Source organism: Ptychodera flava, chromosome 1 (genome assembly GCF_041260155.1).
Source record: "Ptychodera flava strain L36383 chromosome 1, AS_Pfla_20210202, whole genome shotgun sequence".
In the NCBI taxonomy this organism is placed as follows: Eukaryota; Metazoa; Hemichordata; class Enteropneusta; family Ptychoderidae; genus Ptychodera; species Ptychodera flava.
The window spans coordinates 34,601,022-34,621,586 of record NC_091928.1 but is presented as its reverse complement, the minus strand read 5'-3'; the positions used below and the strand labels follow the sequence as shown (position 1 = coordinate 34,621,586).

Here is a 20,565-nt window from a genome sequence, read left to right as displayed (position 1 = left end):
GGCAGGGCGCCACGCGCAGTATTCTAGCCAATTCTTGAAGTTGTCAAAGTCTGCAGCAGACATCAAATGCGCCTCTATGTGGTCTACCACTGACTGGACGCTCATTTCAAAGCTCATGTGTGGAAATAGAAAATTCAATTTCAACCCCCCCCCCTAAAATTAACACACGGATGGCGAATATCAAGAGCCTTTAATTATTGGGAAATGTTTTCTCTGATACAAAATTTAGCACTGTGATCCCAGATTTTTTCATTTGATTTTCGAAAGGGGTACGGGTAAAGTTAAAAGTTTATGTCTCTAGATTTTGAGGCGCGTACTACTTTTATTCTTGTTGCAATTAATTTACTCACGTTAGTATTTTGATGAAATGCCGTTTCATAAAATCATTCTTTTAACGAGCAAAAGAACAAGAAACCCTCTCTCTCTCTCTCTCTCTTTTCTCTCTCTCTCTCTCTCTCTCTCTCTCTCTCTCTCTCTCTCTCTCTCAGTTATCTACAAGTTATCTACTACACGAGATTTCATGAACATCATGGCGTCAAAAACAAACAACACGGTAACTTCCTGCCAACACCAAGGCTTTATTGAAATGTTCTGAAGCTACACAGCAAGAGTTACTCTGATATTGCTCCCTCTCAATTCGACATCATCATGAGCACAGGAAAATTTATCAAACATCGTCATCATTTCTGTGAATTTCGTGTGTAACGTGTGTAACATGTAACATGTTTCATGTTTTAACTCACATAGAGCTTTGATGTTGTTTGAACCAACGGAGCGCTTTAATGTTGTTTGAAAATAGCAGGAAAACGTAAATCATTTCCTTTTTTGTTGACAAACATTAAGTGTCTGTTTATGCCAGCTTACGGCAGGCACGCAATTTTATGAACAACGCCATCATGGCAAATAAATGTAAATACATGTAACAGAACCAATAAAAGAATGTGACACTGTAAACTAAATGTTATAAAATGTGACGTCACTCAAATAACCGGATGCAAAGTGCGAATGAACTTGACAAGCAATTTTTGCTTCGATATCGTCAATCTCAGTTTCACCATAGTTTTTCTCGGGGGTCTATGGTTTCACACTAGTCGGCAAAAGTTTCAGCCTCTCTGCTACCTTGCACGCAGCCATCACAAACGCCCTCACCGGCTGCTTACACAGAATCTTCCTTTTCTACCGACGTGTACCTAATGAACATTTCGTTGTGAGAACAGTTTACAGAACTGGCATAGTAGATCACTTACAATTGATTGGTGATAAAGACGTTTGTGCAATCTTATTCATTCAACTGAGAACCATGTATATACCAACGATTTCCTTTACAATGTAGAGGTTGGCAAGTATCATTAAATGAAGCCTAATTTCAAATATATTTTTGTCCATGTTTTTCTTTGTGTAGACTATATTTTCTTAATGTACTCGCTACAAGGCATGTTACACACGGTGCATATTTTGAGGTGCATCGTTGTTGATCATTGAAATTACGTCCGAACAGAATTCGATTTTCAACGATGAACGATGCACCGTGCGGCTACGCAAGCCGTATGGATAATTATGGTATTATTTTAACCTTTTGAAGGAAGTAGTTGTCGTTAGAATAGAATAAAGAATATTAACATCTTTGAAAGAATTCTTCAGCCTAGCAGTTACTGCCGTGATTTTATCTAAAGCGTACACAATTAGCTACTGTAACGTTGTACAAACACTGCTCTATATGCTCTATATCTCTGGAGTTGCATCTGCTTGAACTATCACGGTCTCTTCTCAACTCATGAGAAGAACATGAAACCTTTCATATTGACATTGACAATGAGACCATGTGACAAAAACTGCTGACAAACGACATAGTACAATTGTATATACAGATTTTTTTTTCCATTTCTCCAGGAAACACGGCCGAATACAGTCAAGTTATCAAAGGCATGTGAAACTGCAATATGTGGCGCGCGGATACTTTTTAGTTCCTGGTTTTAAATCTTGTCACGGCCACACGTAAAGATCTTTTATAGGCCTGAATTCCGACTTAATGAGGATGTGAAATTTGTCAAATAACATAATACAGGCCTTAGATTATTCTCCACTAAGTTAAGCGGAAAGAATAGAAATCGTAGTCCTATAGCTAAGTATGCAACAAGCGGATTACAGAAAATTCCATTCTGTAGATGGCAGACGACAAAGGTACAATGTTTCCCGCCATGTTTCACTTCGCAAGATTCAGTTCTCAACCTCGTCTTTTCTTTGCTTTCTAGTCTTCGCCTGCCTGATTTCTGAATGGCTCTAGAGTGTTGAGGAACTTGTACACAGCGTCGACATACTCTGCTCGGTGTTTTCTCATGTGCTCGACGTGTGGCGAGCTGTCCCAGCATTTCGACTGCACCTGGTAGTCCAAGTCACGTTTCCAAATCTCGGACAACTGCTCGTTGGCCTTGGCGGAGCCGATGGGGTCGTCAAGCGAGTACAGCATGAGAATGGGGGTGTTGACGGGATTTTGGCGGAGGGTCTCCCTCGTCTTCTTGATGTGCGACACCGTGTACTTCTGCGTCATCCAGAAGTAAGTCACGGCGACCGACTTGAGCAGAAACCACAGCACCGGGTTCTGCGTGATGGCGTCGCAGATGGAGTGAAAGCTGTCCTTGGCGGAGGTGCAGCTGTCGAAAATCTGCCCGACGATCCTGTCTTTTACACCAGCGTACCGGTCCGGTTTGCTATCGATTCGACGCAGCAGCTCGCCATATAGGTGTCCACCAACCGAGAACGAGTGAACGATAAGCTTCTGGTCTCCCTTCTCGATGTAGTCCAGCAACTCCTGGGCGACACTTTGCCCTGTAGACGGCCAAACCAAATTTATGGGGTCCATCTTGACCACGAGGACGTCGCACCCTTTCGAATTGTACACCTCCACGTACTTGTTGATGTATCGCTGCTTGGCCGACATCCAGCCGAACATCAGCACCATCGGGCGATCCTTGTCCTTGCGGGGGACGGAAATGTCATCCCAGAAAAGAATATCGTCGTGAATCAAGTCGTCGGTGGTTCGCAACTCCAAGTTGTCGGAGATATGAGTGACGGTCAGTTCCGGCATCAGGGCGTCGTCGAGGTTGCCGACCACATCAAACCAGTCGGCCGCCGAGGACAAGGACAACCTGGTTGTCTGGAAAACAAGTAAGAGATGAAGAACAGTTAGACAACCGAGTGTGCAGACTCACGAAGCGCCCCCACCGACAGCTAAATAGCATTCTATCGAGTAGTGTTGGTGTATCTGTTTGAGCGACATCTATAGTGAAAGCCGCAGTATTTGTGCCCTCTCCACACAACTACACTGTACACAGGGGAAATTTAAAAACGCAGATAACATCAATTCAGTACATAAATGCCAAAGTGGAAAACGTCATCATCATCATCATCATCATCAACAACAACAACAACAACAACAACCTGTTTCCAAGATGAAGCGTGCTCTGGCTTCAAAATAATATGATAGGGTGGATCTGAAACTTCGGGGATGTGGAATGTAGATAAAGTTATTACCGAAAACAGTTCATATTCATAGAGAAACTTACTGTATACTTTATACATCTGGTAAGAACGAGGCCGTGGGTTTGATTAATATATGAGACTTTTGTTACTTCCCTATAAAACATAGTAAAAGTTACTGTTCTGTGAAAAAATTTGCAAACCCAAGAAATGAGCATTGAGCAAGCTATAGTAAGTACATTAGCAGGCAGAATCTCTCTCTCTCTCTCTCTCTCTCTCTCTCTCTCTCTCTCTCTCTGTCTGTCTGTTACGCGAAGGCGACAAGGGAACCCCGGCCTTCTCCATGCCCTGAATGGAGGATATGTAGGGCGCCACCTAACGATCACTACAGTTAAATAATAACACATGAGAGCGAGGGCAATATCACGATTTATTGCCTGCCCAAGGGATGGTGGTCATGATCGAAATACTGATGATGCCCTCGCCTACGGCTCGGGCATCATCAGTATTTCGATCATGACCACCAGCCCGAGGGCAGGCAAAAAATCGTGATATTGCCCAAGCTCTCATGTGTTATTATTTTTATTACACCGAACAAGCAAACATGCAAAGAAACAAAAACACAGAGACTTCTCAGGGCTCGACATAAGCGCTAGCCCACTAGCCCGAGGCTAGTAAATTTTCCAGAGGACAAGTAAAAATGTCTTCGGAGGTAGTCCTGCGGACTAGTGCAATTTTCAAGTTCCGTAGTTGTCCAGGAAAGTTTATCGCTACAAAACTAATGGGACGCCAGGCCACTCATTCGATAAGAATGAACCAAGCCTCGATCATTTTATATAAAAATACACTAAATTTTACCCAAACAAATTGGACAGTGAAACAGTGAAGCAAACTTTATTGATCACCAACTTAAAATGAAACAGTTTACCTGCTACGGAGAACCAAATTGTACTGTACATGCCAGTAACATGGCCCTGGGAAACATGGCTCAACGCTGAGCATCAAACGGAATTGTCTGCACGTCGTGTGTTTTGGTTTGCTTGAAGCTCATCACTTCGCCTAAAAACATGAGCAACCCCACAATTTCGTTCAAACTCTGTATCCTTGCCTTTCAAAGAAGATTTTTCTCAAGATTTCTTCAGGGGCATTCCCAAACAACACCTCCGATAGTTCGTAGCCAGTTGACCCTGCTTTAGAATACTCCACATGCTGACCTCCATATATAGTCAAGACCCCCTAGCTTGTTTGAAGCTGATCTTAAAAAGAGCCACCTAGCTTGCCAAAACAGTGCTAGGGCAAGTTGCTACTGCTTGTACAGGTGAGGGAATTCCTCACAGATAATAACTTGGTCCTAGCAACTTATTGTTTTGCCATTTTAGTGGAAAAGGGTAAATTATTGGGGCAATAATAGTGAAGTGAACCTTAAAACAGTAGTGAAAAAAAACAATATGAAATGGGGTGTATCAGACTGTTGTATCCAATCACTTCTGGGAGTCATCGGTTATTTTTGTGCTGATCACATTTTGTTACCAGTAACTGGCAAAAACTTATAAAAGACACAAGCACATGAAATGGTAAAATGCAACATTTTTACTATTAAAAACTAAATTTTTAACAAACCATTATTACAAATGAGAGGTCCTCCCCACAAGCTGGTCAATTTTAAAATGTGATATATGTCAAAAATATGAAGGCACTCCACAGGAACATTTGTGAATGGCTGTACGAATTTCAGTTCTGGAGAAACAAATCTGTCCCACCATGAACAAACATGTTCTTTGCAAATTAATGGTGCACTACCTGAGCTATGAAGAATTTTCCAACAAATTCATTCCTACGTCTGATTTTATTCTTGATGGCAATAGGCTATTTTCATGACCTCTCCTCCTACACAGGACATTTCATTCAGGTTATTTTTGTGGTTTATATATGATTCAATTTAAACATTTTGCAGTAAGCAAATGTGCTAGTCTTGCATGAAAGTTAGTTATTGGGTTTAAAAACCTTTGCGACAAAAAATATGAGAAGTATGGTCATATACACCTCTTCACAACATGAGAGCAACATTTGGCTTTGCTTTAGCAGGACTAGTAGATTTCATTTAGGACTACTAAAAGTGAACTGCTACTAGTCCTTCGGGCTAGTGGATGATTTGACCTTGCGTCGAGCCCTGCTTCTTCGAGTACAGTTCGCCTTCTGAGTCCGGACCTCAGCGTAAAATGTTGTCAGTGCCGAGTCTAGGGTTGCCGCTAAAGTTTGCCGATCTCCTGGGTGGCGTATCCAAATTTGTTGCTTGCATAGTCGCTGAACACAGAAATTGCATCCCTTGTTGCCATTTTCGTTCGTTTGCTGTTTACTTACATCAAAATATCGTCTTACTGTGCCGGTGACAGCTCTGCATGACTTTTCGCAGCCATAAGTTGCCAACTAAGTACAACAAGCGAACGACAATTTGTTTTGCGCAGAAAGGATGCGCAGTAAAGAAAATGATGTCATCCATGTAATATCAAATGCAGAGGGCATCATCAAGTTCGCAGAGGGCATCATCACGTTCTTTTACATGTCACGTGAGTCGTGTTTAACCAATGGCAGTGCACGCTGAATGAGTGAGGTGTAATAATGGCGTATAACTCCTGAACCCGACAAATAAATGGCGTGAATTATCCCTACACTCCAATTCCATCTCTCATAATCATAATAACATTTCATGTGATAAAAAGGTTGTTGCTTGAGCAAAACCTAAGAAGAGTTAAACTCTCACATACGTTTGGTTTTGTAAACGTGGATGAAAAGTGTCGTCTGAACCCGACAGCGGATTAAATCATAGAGTCTCCTACTGAATGGAGAAAAAGAAGAAATTTGTTCAAATAAAAATTCAAGTCACGCTCAACGTCGACATACGCACGACCCAGTTGATCGCACATGAATCACCATGGAACCTATCTATTTGCATATTTTGATTTTGAATTCACGGTTACTTCAGCGGTAACAAAAATTTCCACAATCATCACCATCTGCAGGCGCATACTTCAGGTACTTATAGTAGGTTGCATTCGAAATGCCTTTCCTACGATTTACATAATAATCGAGGACTTCATTTAGATGCAGACGATATCACACTCCGTCACATGAACACAAAGCATGATTTCTAGTGAAGTGTACGTGATCCCAACCGCCATCTACGGCGTTAGGCAGCATATCGTGGGTGTTTTTTTCAGATCTTACTGATACTTTCTAGCGTGTAAAAAAACACGATAAATGGCCATCTGCTTTCAAAGGCAAAGGACACGACACCGGGTCGTAGTTTTGGAAACGTAGTTTCATGATAGGCAAAAAATGCTGCGGTGTAGCCTCGTTTTGGAATTGGTGGTAGTTCGCACACAGTGTGCCCTGACACTAACACACCGCAAAACATTCAGCCTTTTACATTCAATTTTACAGCAATGGTATACTTTACTGAGAGCAACGATAACATATTTAAATTTGTTCAAACGATTTAACCGATTAATATTACTGCTAACAATAGGCGGATACGATAAGTAGCAGTCGACCGTACTTCTCGAAAGCGTGATCGGATACACAAATATCAATTTCTATCAATTCAAATCAAACGTTATCGTAATACAGACATTTGAAATATCTGTATCAAAGTCGATACCACTCATGACTATCACACAATGTACCTGCAGGCCTTTTTTTGTCGTCGTCAATGGCTACCACTAAGAATTTTCGACAACAAAATTAATATAATTTCATTTCATTTACGAGATTGACGAATATTGTACCAACTCAGAGCAATTTTATAACTCAACATATTAAACCCTATGCTATGGGGTCCGGTTACGCCACAAAGCTATAGGGAAACCCCTAAGAGAACCCGTCCTGCAAATACATTGCGTCATCGTACAATTATGCCACGGTATTATATGGTCCGGACAAAAATAGTCTCAACAACAACTGAACATTGGACATGCGCACAATACAGGATGTGTGGACAAGTTGAATACTGGCATTGGCGACATCATGACATTAGTTGACGTAGAACATGTAGAAACTGAATAATACGGAAAACTCCACAGGCACTCCAATTCGACTCAATGCAAGCCGAAACCGTCACTAAGGCAGTAAGAATTTTTCCTTACTGGTTGCATCTTCAGTTAGTGACTGTTGGCTTGCATTGAGTCGAATGCCTGTGGAAAACTATGGCGCCGCGTTGCCGTGGAGTCATGGACGGACAAGTCATTACGTCAAAATTATACTTCTCCATATTACGTGGCCTAACATTTAAGGTCAACTACAATATCATGTCCTCCCCTCTCCCCTCCTTCAGAGTTGACGACGTACAAGTACACTGTACTAAAGTTAGCAGTGCAATGCCCAGACACGGCCAGCGTGTTTCAAACATGAAATCTCCGACCGAACCGCGCATTGGCTGCACATATGCATGTCGACGTCTGTTCGCCTGATAATAAGACTCACAAAAGGTGGGACATCCACTTTGTTTAAAAGGCTATTTGCCGACGATTTGTCGGATTCCGGCAATAAATTCAATAGCATCAACCAAAATAAAGAATTAAGAAAGAATTTTCTTTACGATCTACGAAAAATAAGTATGAAATAAATAAATAAATAAATAAATAAATAAATAAATAAAGTTCTAGCGGATAGTATATTACTGGTGAGTGGATGGACTCTAATGTCTTCAAAGTTCACTCTTAGCTACTTTCCATAATTCAATGTTTGTTTTTCAATTAACCCAAGCTTAGCTTGTTTTTCAGGCAATAGTATTGTGACTGTATTCATAACTTATTAACAAGTTGTGTATTTTTATTAATTTTTGTTGACAGGTCATTTGTAGTGACGTCGCGGTCCTAGTTCCGGCGCTAAGACCCGAAGCCATCAATAATCACCAAGTCCCTGGGCATACGTGCCATGATCTTTCATTGTTGTATGAGCGAACACACAGTTCAGTGTACCCTGTGTCCCTGTGTAACACGACCCACCAGCAGCACTAGCACTGTCACTGGGTCAGCAAATGTCGCGTGTGTTTGCACAGAGACGTACAAAACATGGCCTTGTTGTTGTTGTTGTGATGGGAAAGTGGTACAGCCGTGGTGAAGCCATCATCTTGCATTCCGAAACTGACGCATGCGAAAAGAAAGGCTGGTAATAGCTTATAAATATACTGAATAGGCTGCAAATATTCAAGCAACTCGAGGCTGTCGCGACGACGCGTTGTTTTATGGCCCGAAAGGAGAAAGTGGGTCGCCGTGCACGCAAACGAAATATGATACAATATTAATGCAAATACTCCGTGACACAGTTTACTGCAATTTGAACCCTTCTAAACAGATACATGTACAGTGTGTTAGCAATTCAACATATTACGACGAACAAAATGATGACAGCTAGATCTTATGCACGCATGATGACGCAATCGCTGCATCTGATGCGACACACCTACCCGTTGTCCCGTCAGCTGAGCGACGGCACGGCAGCAGAGATCGTAGATGACGAAACAGACGACGGTCACCGTCAAGGCCGTGTACGGCGACTGTAGGAAGAGGAAGAATCCCGGCAGCACCTCGCCTAGCCCGTGATCCGCCATCGCTGAGCTCTTCAGATGGTGTCGTCGGCTGTCTGTGCACGTACTCCGAGCTTTGCAGAAGTCTGCGGATGGGGCTACGCGCTGTGAAAGGTTTTCTCACAGCTGATCACCGTGGGGGACCTACTGCGCACGCTCACAGCGTTTCCCCATTCATGTATTATGTTAAAATTGTCAGAATTTTTAGTTCCGTCCATTCTCTTGAAAGGGGTCATACCTATTTACATTGAATTCGGTAACCTCCAGACACTGGATGTAACAAAAGACCATGGCGATAGCTGAAAGGTCTGATTGTCACAATAAGCTTTTGAAAACTGGAAACAAGATACCTCATAATAGGTTTGCTTGTTCAGACATTAATATAGAACTCCTTGTCTACAGGACGTGAGAAGCGACAGTACCTTCCAATAATGGTTCGGCCTGTATAATACATCAACATTTTCTGAACCAATGGCAACGATACTTAATACGGCATTGTATGCTAATTTTTCATGATAACTGTGCATGATTATGAAAATTGAGGTGTTATATTTGAGCAAAACAAAGGGATTACCGAATTGCTGTTGTGTGTAAACAAGGCCAGGAGAAAGATTCCCATGGAATTTGCACATCTGTCATATTACCGTGAGATTTTTGATAGAAACAACAAGGACATTACTCATTTAGGAGACAACGTCAGTAGAAACAATGACGAACTTTTATTTGGGGGACATTCTCTCTCTCTCTCTCTCTCTCTCTCTCTGCTCGAACATCACCCATCTGCACGTTTCAAAATCAAAATACGCACCAAGTGATACGTTGCAGGCGGCAATTACTGGAAAACAAATATCGAATTTTTGATTTGTATGTGAAGTGTCCTGACCATGTATTTTATCCTCTCATTCCCAGAATGACACTAGAAACCTGGTATGCGGCAAATATCGTTAACATTGAATTATTGAGGGTTTTTCCAGTGTAAGGCAAACAGGTCCTCAAGTGCCGGAAGACTGCGAAACTGTGTCGAAGACAGGCCCTTTTAAAATACACACTATCATGACAGATTGCGCAAAACACCTCTGCTGATCAAGTACACAGCGTATCAAATATGCATGGCAATACATTCAAAGATAACAGCCATTCACTCACTCAAAATATTTTCTGGAAAAGTGTTTATTTCTCTCAAATATATATATACACAATTCAAAAAAGTGCACAAATTAGTTTCCAAATGTATTCTTGTTAATATAGTTCTTTTCAATATTCACCCGTCACACTAAAAGTCGTAACATGCAAGCAAAATGGATCAAAACATTTATTAAGGGGAGTTGCAGGCGTTCATGGAGGGACTTAGCAGAATTTTTGGCTCCGCCGGTTCCGTATTGCACCAGTGACTAAAACTTGTTGATTTCAGGCATTTGGAACCTTTTAACCTCGAATTCACAAGCCATTTTATATTTACCTCTAAAATTTTAAAGAAATGTAATATATTATGATCACTCATAGCAAGGACAACAGAGTTTAAATCAACACGTTTTTCTGAGAGAATAATTGTTTACTTGTATTTTTTTCATTTACGACTTGTTTGTATGAAGATTTGCTGGCACATGCAAGCTTCAGTCAACAATTCACAGCCACTTAAATATGCATAGACATGGATCTAATGGCTATGTGTGTGTGTGTTGTTTCACTTAGCATTTTTTAAAATTAACTACTAAGTATATGCAGGAGCCAATGATTTTAACGTCTTTTCATAGAAATATTTTATTCCTTTTTGAAAACTGTTGTCTTTTTTTTCAAATATTACAACAGAGGCCTACATAAACAGTAAACAGTGCACTCTTCTAAAGATTCACTACCTTTTTTATAAAAAGTTACACAGTCCGCTGCATTGTGAGTTACTATACATGGATTAGTCTATTTACAGATGAGGGGTGGGAGGTATTCTAGACAGTCACTGGTTCTCCACTTGCATAGGTTTGGTATTCTGTTTTGTACATGTGAGGGGCAGCGAATATTTCCTTGGGTCCTGGTTTTGGAAGAGTCCATGGAGTGTCCACCGGGCACAAGTAGTTTTCCTTCATTCGTGGGTCTGAGGGTTCAATGAACCTTGCTTGGTGTTCTGTCTTGATACCGCTGCAGTAGAAAAAGATTACGATAATTAAAGTTTATTTCAGATGCCATCTCAGGGTGTGGTGTGCAGAACACCACTTTGGTGAGTAAAAATCACAAACTTTTCTTTTTTTGATGGTTGAAAAGTCAGCCAGCAATGATGAAAATGTACTTTGAAATGTGTGCTCAATTAATAAAACACTGAACCAATGGTCTAAAAGACTGGCATATGTTTTTCATTTGCAGATACCAAACTTCTGCTTTTTACTCAATCAGAATTTTGTGGAGCAGATAATGTTTTGTTTCACGTGACCTTTGTATCCACTATGATAAATATACATACACAGAGATCAGTCTGAACAAATTGTCTTAGTGTTGACACTCAGGGCTACTCATAAAAAAATTCCAAATATTAATAGTACAAAGTCTATCTTTTCATCTAGCGGCTTCAGTTCCTGAAAAAGACCGACGGGGCAAATCATAAGTTCAAAGTTCAGAGGTCAGGCTTACCTGTGTGGCACTCTCTTGAACTTCTCAGGCCACCTAACTGGCTCCTTAATCTTCGTCTTGAACCAGATGTCATCTCTCATTGGTGGCCTCTCCCTTGGTACTGACCCTGGTGGAAGGGGACTGTGAAACAAGAAAGTAAAGAACACAGGTAAAAATGTGTAAACTATTGCAGAATATATAGTGTATCATATGTTGGCAGCTGAACAGCACATGTGCTTAATGTTAACCTGTTCACCCCTACTTCTCTGTAAACAGTTCCATACTCACCATCGATAACGATGGGTTTGGGACAAACCATGGTGGTGAAAGGGTTAACCATCACATCGTCCATGATTAAAATTATTAGAGGTCATGATTAAATTTTGAATTTATTAAACGTTGTAATGGCAAATTTGTTCCCCCAGAGTCTTTCACCCCTATGTTGGTATACAAAGGTCAAACCATCCTTTTGAAAACAATAGGAATATACCAAAATCTGGTATAGAAAGGGTAGATGTACTGAAGCCTAGCTTTGCTTTCAACATTGCAGTTTACTGAAAATCCTAATCGAAGATGAAACCTGAGGTTGTAATAATTTTGCCATCGAAAATTTTATTTATGATTTATAAAATTTGTGAAACTCTGCAGCAATACAGCAAAAAGCTTCATGCATGCTTCATCTCAAATTTCAATGATCAGTGAGTGTGCTACACAGATGATAATGAGGAAAATACTTCATAAAGAAATCACACTTTACATGCTGTCAAGTGTGCATTAGCGTTCACCAGACCATATTCATCACTTCAACTGTATGTGGTCAGAATCTTAATGAAGCATTTTGGCTGTAATCATTTCCAGTTTGGCTAATCATCTCAGCTTCCATATCTAGGCTTCATAATTCTTAAACTCTCAAACTAAGTCAGTGATGCGGATGTAGAAACACATATCACCATATCATTTACATGATAAAATGGCATTTCTTAATTGGGTGTAGGATATAAGGATCTATTCAAAAAAGACTTGTTTCATTTATACTGTAAATAGAATCATATCTTTTGGTTTCAAATATTCTCCGAGTGCTCAGTATACAAATTCTGATCCAATGTATAGGATGGACACTGATTTACATATCTTACAGAAACACACTGATCTACAGGAAATATTAAATAATTAGATTCAATGTAGCTGGAGCTCTTGCCTGGATTACTTTGAACACGTACAAAATTAAATGACAGTAAAAAAGAACAATTGCACATTTTCCAAGGCAGAGGAAATAAAGCTGTGTGTATTCTGAGAATGTCTCCACGAGATGTACATGATCTTGTAGGTTATTGTTTTGCAGCTTTATAAGTAAAGTGCCTTCATGATATTTTTGAACTTGATTAGCATACCTGTCAGAGACAATACTATTCCTCTTTGGAACAACTTCCCTTTTACTGTCACACATTTGGTACAATCCTATTATTTTCAACAGTACAGCTGGCCCTTTCACTTGGATTTGAGGGGTGGTTGGACCTATATATGCATCGAGATCAATGGATGCATCAACATTTCAACACAGCCATTCCAGATGCAAATACACTTACTTATATTTTGTGCCATGTCCCCATGCCTGGGGATATTCCTCACATCTCCAGTACGTAGCCGCATCCTTCTTGGGATAACTTTCCAACTCCCTCTTAGGGAATGGTCTGTGGTCCTTGTGTGTGGTGCTAATGTATGGGTCTAGCTCTGTCAGGATGGCTGGGTCTCGTGCGAAGAACGGCCGGCCCCTCACGTCTTTGTTCTCTGTAGATGGTACGACAGTCTGCAAGAATAAAACAAACAATTTTACAAATATAAGAAAAATCATCACGGTACATGTGACAACTTCTTCGGTAGATTGTTGAGAAGTATATGTAGAATCACATGTAATACATATGTTGCAGTTGGGAATATGTCTGTATGAATTATGCATGAATGTTTATAAATTTATATTGGCATTCGTAATCTTGACAGGAATGAAAAATATTCAGTCAATTTACCTTCATTGGTCCGTTGCTGTGATGGTTATCTAAGACAGGTGGCAGTGGGTTTGAAGGAAGTTTGGCGTTGAAATCAATCTTGTACGGCAAACCCTTGTAGTTTGCCTGAAATTCGGTTTCCATGGTGCCCGTCGTCAAGGGTCGTCTCCAACCTCTTCCTTGAAGCTGCAAAGAAAAATATTATCATCAATGCATTACTGAGACACCATAAACTTAAACATACGGTTGTGGATATGTGAAGTAAAGTGTAATTGATTGTTTGATCCTATTTGGGTATAAATCAAGGCATTATGTCCAATGTCACCATTGGCCGGAGGGTCAGAGTTCAAAGGGTCACAGAAACAAATTTGTCATCGCTTAGCAACATTGTTGTCCATTTCTTATCATAATTGGAGCATTGTTACACATCCTGAAACAGAGGTCGACAAAAAAACTCTTCAAACCTTCTGAACAAACACAATGGGAAAGAAAGAAGTGCAGGCACAACTTTAATTCTGATCCGAGTCTGTGCCAGAAATGCAGGTTTATTAATGACCTGATCGCTTTTTGACCTCATTGTATGTCTCAATACTGAGTACATGGCATAAGGGTCAACATTTATCATGTCACATATTGATATTACATGATTTCCTGCCAATTTTATAAAGCATTTTTTTTCACATGAAAATAAAAACAGACAAAAGCAACCTAGTTAACTACAATCAATAGATAAGCTATTTTATGTATACTTTATATATACTTCAATTTACTGACAAGAATAGTTGAGCAGGAGTTGGATATTGTATATGCACCATGTCATGGAGATGACACAAACTGGAAAACGTATTTGTAATCAGTATACTTTATATATACTTCAATTTACTGACAAGAATAGTTGAGCAGAAGTTGGATATTGTATATGCACCATGTCATGGAGATGACACAAACTGGAAAACGTTTTTGTAATCAGTTGACATTATGAGCTGAGGGGAATGATTTGCTGAACACATCCTTTTGGCACTGATTTGAAAATGTGCATTCAGGTAGACAAAAGACCTCAACTACTTGTGAAGTATAAAGCACACAATACAGGTGACAGACACTACTTTCATTGTCTGGCAACTCAACCCGCGCCATTGTTGAATCTTCGCTTGTCATCAGAAGTGTATTGTACCTCTAATGGAAGATTTACACAGTTTGTGATTTTTAAAGTCAAATGGTTGGGACAGGAATCTGTGTTGCCTACACACATCCAAAAACAACTCCTGTCGTTTCTATCTCTCTATTGAAACAAATTTTCTGATTGTTAGGGTTATTTTAAGAATCAACCATACAAATTGATTGAGAGAAGAAAGCTAATCACAAATAAAGAATCTTTAATAAACAAAGATATTTAGTATGTTATGTTTGTTACATCTCATCTATTTCATTATGGTTTTAAATTTTATGAGTTATCATCTTGCTATTTCTCAGCTTAAGTTACTACTTTCAATTAAGTTCATTTTTACAAGATCTGGACATCCCCAAGTTTCCTCTACCTGGATCAAACTTCATTATTTAAAATACTAGGGTTAAACAAAAGCTTCCTGTAAAAGGGTTTGAAATAAAAACAGAATTTCAATTCTAACATTTCAAACAGATCACAGTGTAAAAGTTACCTGTCAATGAAATACCCATTAATTAAAATAAGCCTTGCAGTATACCAATTAAGATAAATGATAATCTCATAATAATTTATCACTTAATTTATGTCTACATCTCTCAATATTTTAATTATATGGGATTAACAAATTAACCAAAAAGTGTGTCTTTTTATTCAGTAAATAATCAATGTCTGCATAATTGTCAGAAATCTTTATAGGAATAGGACCATGTCTTGTAAACTATCTGTCAATTACATGTATAGTTTCCTTGAATTCTATTGGCTGTTAACTCATGACATCATTGCTGATTAGAGTTTGATGCAGAGGCAGTTGGTGGATAGAGTTCATTCTTATCGATTGATTTGTACTCAAATACTAGTCAGCTCTGCAACTAAGGCCAACTAAAAAAATCTATGTGTTTCTGGTAGCCCAACCTACCCTACAAAAACCTGCTGACTGTATCCTAGACATTTTTTCCATCTTCGAAAAATGCTACTTGTGTATACACTGTAAAGTCTACTGTATTTTATGGGTCTCACAACAAAAAGCAAAAAATAGTTTCCCGAGACCACAGTGGAGGGACTGTGCCCAGACCTACCTACCCTAAATTTTGGAGACATCTTACCAGAAACACAAAATTTATTTTATATGGCCTACCAATCCAGTTGGTACCTAGAATGGACATACGTCATTCTATATGGCTGATCTAACCTAAATATAATATCTGAAAATATGTTGATGATATATGAGGTCAACTGAAACAAGGTCAAACGTTTATACAGAACATGGCAAAATAGAACATTAAAGAAGAAAACAGCAGCTGTATCCCAGAAGGATTAGCAAAATGCTCAAAGTTCACATCCCTTGACAAATGATCTCGTTTAACATTTCAACGAACAGAAAAAACATCCAACAGGACTAAAGGTCTCTGTTAGAGCTTGTTTGTACTCAGATGTTTGAAATTTTTGAATTTACATTACATTTGAAGTTTTGCCTACATATGTACACTCCTACCTTGTGACCAAAATGTTAATCAGTTTTATGATTTTTCCAAAATTTAAAACTGTCACTGTAGGGCCAGTTGACTGTTAAACACCCCGACTACTTCAACTCAAAAGGCATTAAAAATGCTTTATGAATCTAGGAATGTTCAATTAAGTTATAAAATTTCAAAATTTGAACTTTTTCAAACCTAGTCCACAGATAATAATTCTTATTTATTTTAGTGTTGATTGATGAACACCTGTTGCCATGGATAAATGGTATTTATTATATCTTTCAATAATTACTATTTTCCACTTTTTACAAAATGCCATCTGTTAATCCTGATGACCCATTTATGGAAATATACCCACTTGTTTTACATTGGAACGAACATCTGACCTACATTATCGGTAGTGTATTTTTGAAACGGGTTTCATCAAATATTTTATGTTTTCATACTCAAACTTGTTTAAACCGGCCCCTTTCAGCTCTAAAACTTCAAACAAACCAGTTTGTTTTCCGGGTCATGGCTGGACCTCTGCATTGAATGATAGGGGTGAAAGGTTTCAGTGAAGAGTGTTTACAACTACTCTACCTTACTGGATCATAGGAAGACAGAATTATTGATGTACAGAAATGCTTGTTCCTTTTTATCAGTCACAAATCAGATCAGTACCAACCACAAGGAACATTTTATTGTCATTTTCTATTTGACCATTTGACCTGGTAAATTATTTTTTTCCTGATTATTGGACCTGTTTTGATGTCTAATTTCTTAGTTGCCATATTTCAATTCCTTTGTCAATACATCATGTGAAAAAAACAAATATTTTAATCATTTTTAAGTTTAGAATGTTAAATTATACCTGAAAAATGAAGACTTCGTTGAATATACAGAAAGACCTGTAGTACAAGAAGATGGATTATTCTCCATTCAATTTAGAGATATTGCAATAATTACTTTGATTACAAACCTTTTCATGGTGATCTTTAGTGTAGTGAACTTTCCAGTTTCCGGGTGCCTTTTTGTGGAGGTCGTTGCCATAGATACCACCGCCTATCTTGTAGTCATGGACATTGCCAGTTGTGGTGTCATACGGTTTGATGATTTCATCTTGTTTTGCTAACGGTGGAGGTAGCGGATTGTGAATTGTTTTCTGTTGAGTTTGAAAAGGAGGAAACGAAAAAAATCGATTAAAATAATTGCAAAAATCATTGAATGATTGAGAGAAACAGATCACATAATTATGATAATGGAATGGCTCCTTGCCCTTTTATTTCATAATGGTATTCATCTTAAATGTGCTAGAGTCACGGTGCTGTAACCCTTTCACCACAATGGTTTGGCCCAAACCTATTGTTATTGATGGTGAGTATGGACTAGATTAAAGGAACAGGGGTGAGCAGGTTGACTGAAATGATTTCTTATGAAATATAAATGTTTATGTAAATGAGCATGTTTGCCTATATGAATATTCATTGTATGATTGCCTTCATAATGTGAATATACATCATTTCCTGTTTTTGTGAAACAGACATGTTTATTGGAAAACAATTTTTTTTTCCATATTTTTTGTCATGGAATTAGGAAATGTACTCATCGAATCACATACGCCCTCATAGCAAAATCAACATGCCGATGCCAACACTGGAAATTTCATGACATTCCTGTATTGCCTCAAACAGTTGGTGGAGTCACAGGGTATTAGGGCATACCGCATTTGGGGCCTGTTTGAAAATGACTTTTCAGTGATTTGGGGTTTTCCCCGCCAGGGAAATGATAACACGGCACGATGATTCATTTTAATTCATTCAAATTGCAATATCTAGGCCTATATGGTAGAATGGTTATGTTACATTTTACACTTCATCATCAATCTAGCAGCCCAACATTTGTAACAGATCTAATAGCAAAGCAGAATATCAATAATTCAACAATATTATAATAAGGCATTCTCCTTATTGCTTTGATGCCCTGTCCATACCAACACTGAAATTTCCATTATGAAATTCCATTGGAAGTTAGCACCATAGGCCTATAATTGAGACCAAAGCTACCACATTTTACTGACAGAAGCCTTTGATATGTGTACATGTACATGTATATAAGATGAAATAAATGAAATTTGCTGTGTGCACTGAACCCTTTTACTACTATGGTTTGGCCCAAAGCCTATCGTTATCAACAGTGAGTATGGACCTGTTTACATGGAATTGAGGGTGAACAGGGTGTATCACTGCCTCTATCACAAGCAATAATTTCACAATCTTCTACAGATAGGGTTCGATTTACCGCAAAGTTCCACTAAACAATACATATAAAGAAGTATAGGTGACATTACAGAATAGATTCCTCTGAATATGTTCTGTATATTAAATGTGCCAGTAATGCTGGATTCTGTAGAAGTTACAATGTATCTGATTGAAGTGTGAAAGATGAAGACTGGAGATTTCTGTGAAGTTTTTAGATCAAAACAAAACTTTCAGTCTCCTCTGCAATTAGCCCCCTATCGCTACTCAGTGACACTGTAATGCCACAGACACTCATGAATAATTGATTAGCCCTCCTCTGTAAGCTTCTGACAATGTGTTATACCGGTAATTTGCTCTCGGGTCATCATTAAAGGGGCAGGTCATTTATCAGCTTCATTGAAAAGCGGATTGACTAACTTGTTCAAAAATTTCAAGGGAAAGCAGAGGGCTAACAACACGTAAATATACTCAATGTCAACAAGAAATAATCCGATAACTAGGGATTGAGAAGTGCCCCTTTAAGTACAGACTATTATCCCAGAGATAGGATACTCAAAACTATGTGGCTAATTACAGAGTCATAATGAGCTATTTCTAAGTTGGATCTTATCCAAGACATTATGTTGGATGGGGACATTTAGACGGCAATGACCGTCAAAATGAATTTGAACACCTGTCCAAGGTGAAATAATATTTCTGCACTGAAAACACCCGAAGAAAGTAACGATAAGCTTATTGCGATCTCCGACAGTTTTACAAATGAGGTGTTATTCCTCCAGAAACTTGTGAATCTTTAAAATGTCAGACGTGTAAACTGTGGATTGGTTTGATCATGGTTGTAAGTTTGATCGTTCGTTTTGATATAGGCCTAAGCTTATGTCAACATAGAGTGGTGATCATGCACGGGAATGCTGTATGGCTATATTAGCGTACTATACTATGTGTATCAGCATTGAAACCATCTCGAAAAGTGCAACATATGAATTAAGACTAACGGAATATATTTTAGGTACAGTGTATCAGGCCCATTCATTGTTGTAGCAACCATAATAGGCTGCTTTAAACAGCTGATTTGTATCAGTTTCCCCGTTGAGTGTGTTAGGGTGGGCCTCTTGGAATTTGGCGCGATCGCGACCATGCTGTCAATATGATCTGCTAAATCAGAAGGGATCTGTTTGATAAGGAACTCAACAAGCAGTGTGCCGATGGAATAGTTTGGAATGGAAGCCGGAATTGGCTTTCAATCATTACCGTCGGGTCATACACAAGGAATAAAAGGCGTCGCGTACGTGCAAGTGTCAAGTGTTCCACACAACCACACTCACAAGACGTCGCGTCGTCCACACATTTCGCCCTGCCAGTCAACATTGACACCTTACCTTGAAATCAGAGGCCGGAAAATAGTACGCCGGTCTCCAGTCGTGTCCCCTTCCTGTGCTGGTTTGGTGCAAATCGAACCGTTTTGGATTGGGAGGTGCTGATAGCGACATGTTTCTTGCTATCACGCTTCAATGTTGCTATGTTCGAGATAATAGACGCAGCACTGAATATTCATTGTTTTGACGTTCCATCGCCCGTAGCAACTCAGCGCAAACAGACAGCGCCACCAATGACCATGGAACTCATGCTGTTGTTTTCCACCGATCTTCTTTTGTTTACAGTAACTAGACTTCCAGATCAACTCATTTCCTGCAGTAAGAATGACACAAAACTGTGTGTTTATAATAGCTTGATTTTGAGATGGATGGCTTTTAGGAATTCAGAAATTCTGGCTCAATTTCCACACTCTAACCTCTTATACAATGCAACCTTCAGTCAATATACATGTTGCACTCTTGGGGGCGCTTTAACATACCGCTCCGATATTCCTCCGAGCATGTTGTATGGCCACTGACAAGAAACATAAAGTATTTCGTTACATATGGTAATTATTCAAAGATGGGTACCACATAAATAATTTCTAGTTAAACAAAAAACATGGTCTCAATATTCTTCCTTGTTTTTTTTTTTGTATTCGTCAACA

The 20,565-nt window shown here is 39.1% G+C and overlaps 2 protein-coding genes across 2 annotated transcripts; both read right to left on the bottom strand.

The window, feature by feature from the left end:
- Positions 1-558: 558 nt before the first annotated feature.
- Positions 559-9,255, bottom strand: LOC139135938 (transmembrane protein 53-like). Its single transcript, XM_070703723.1, has 2 exons — positions 8,942-9,255; positions 559-3,154 (listed from the first exon to the last, which is right to left on the bottom strand). The coding sequence occupies exons 1-2, from the start codon at positions 9,083-9,085 to the stop codon at positions 2,249-2,251; spliced, it is 1,050 nt and encodes a 349-aa protein (XP_070559824.1). The 5' UTR covers positions 9,086-9,255; the 3' UTR covers positions 559-2,248.
- Positions 9,256-10,213: 958 nt separating this feature from the next.
- On the bottom strand, positions 10,214-20,090 carry LOC139135947 (stabilizer of axonemal microtubules 3-like). Its single transcript, XM_070703735.1, has 6 exons — positions 19,922-20,090; positions 17,264-17,446; positions 13,684-13,848; positions 13,246-13,466; positions 11,681-11,800; positions 10,214-11,194 (listed from the first exon to the last, which is right to left on the bottom strand). The coding sequence occupies exons 1-6, from the start codon at positions 20,030-20,032 to the stop codon at positions 11,005-11,007; spliced, it is 990 nt and encodes a 329-aa protein (XP_070559836.1). The 5' UTR covers positions 20,033-20,090; the 3' UTR covers positions 10,214-11,004.
- Between the last annotated feature and the right edge of the window lie 475 nt (positions 20,091-20,565).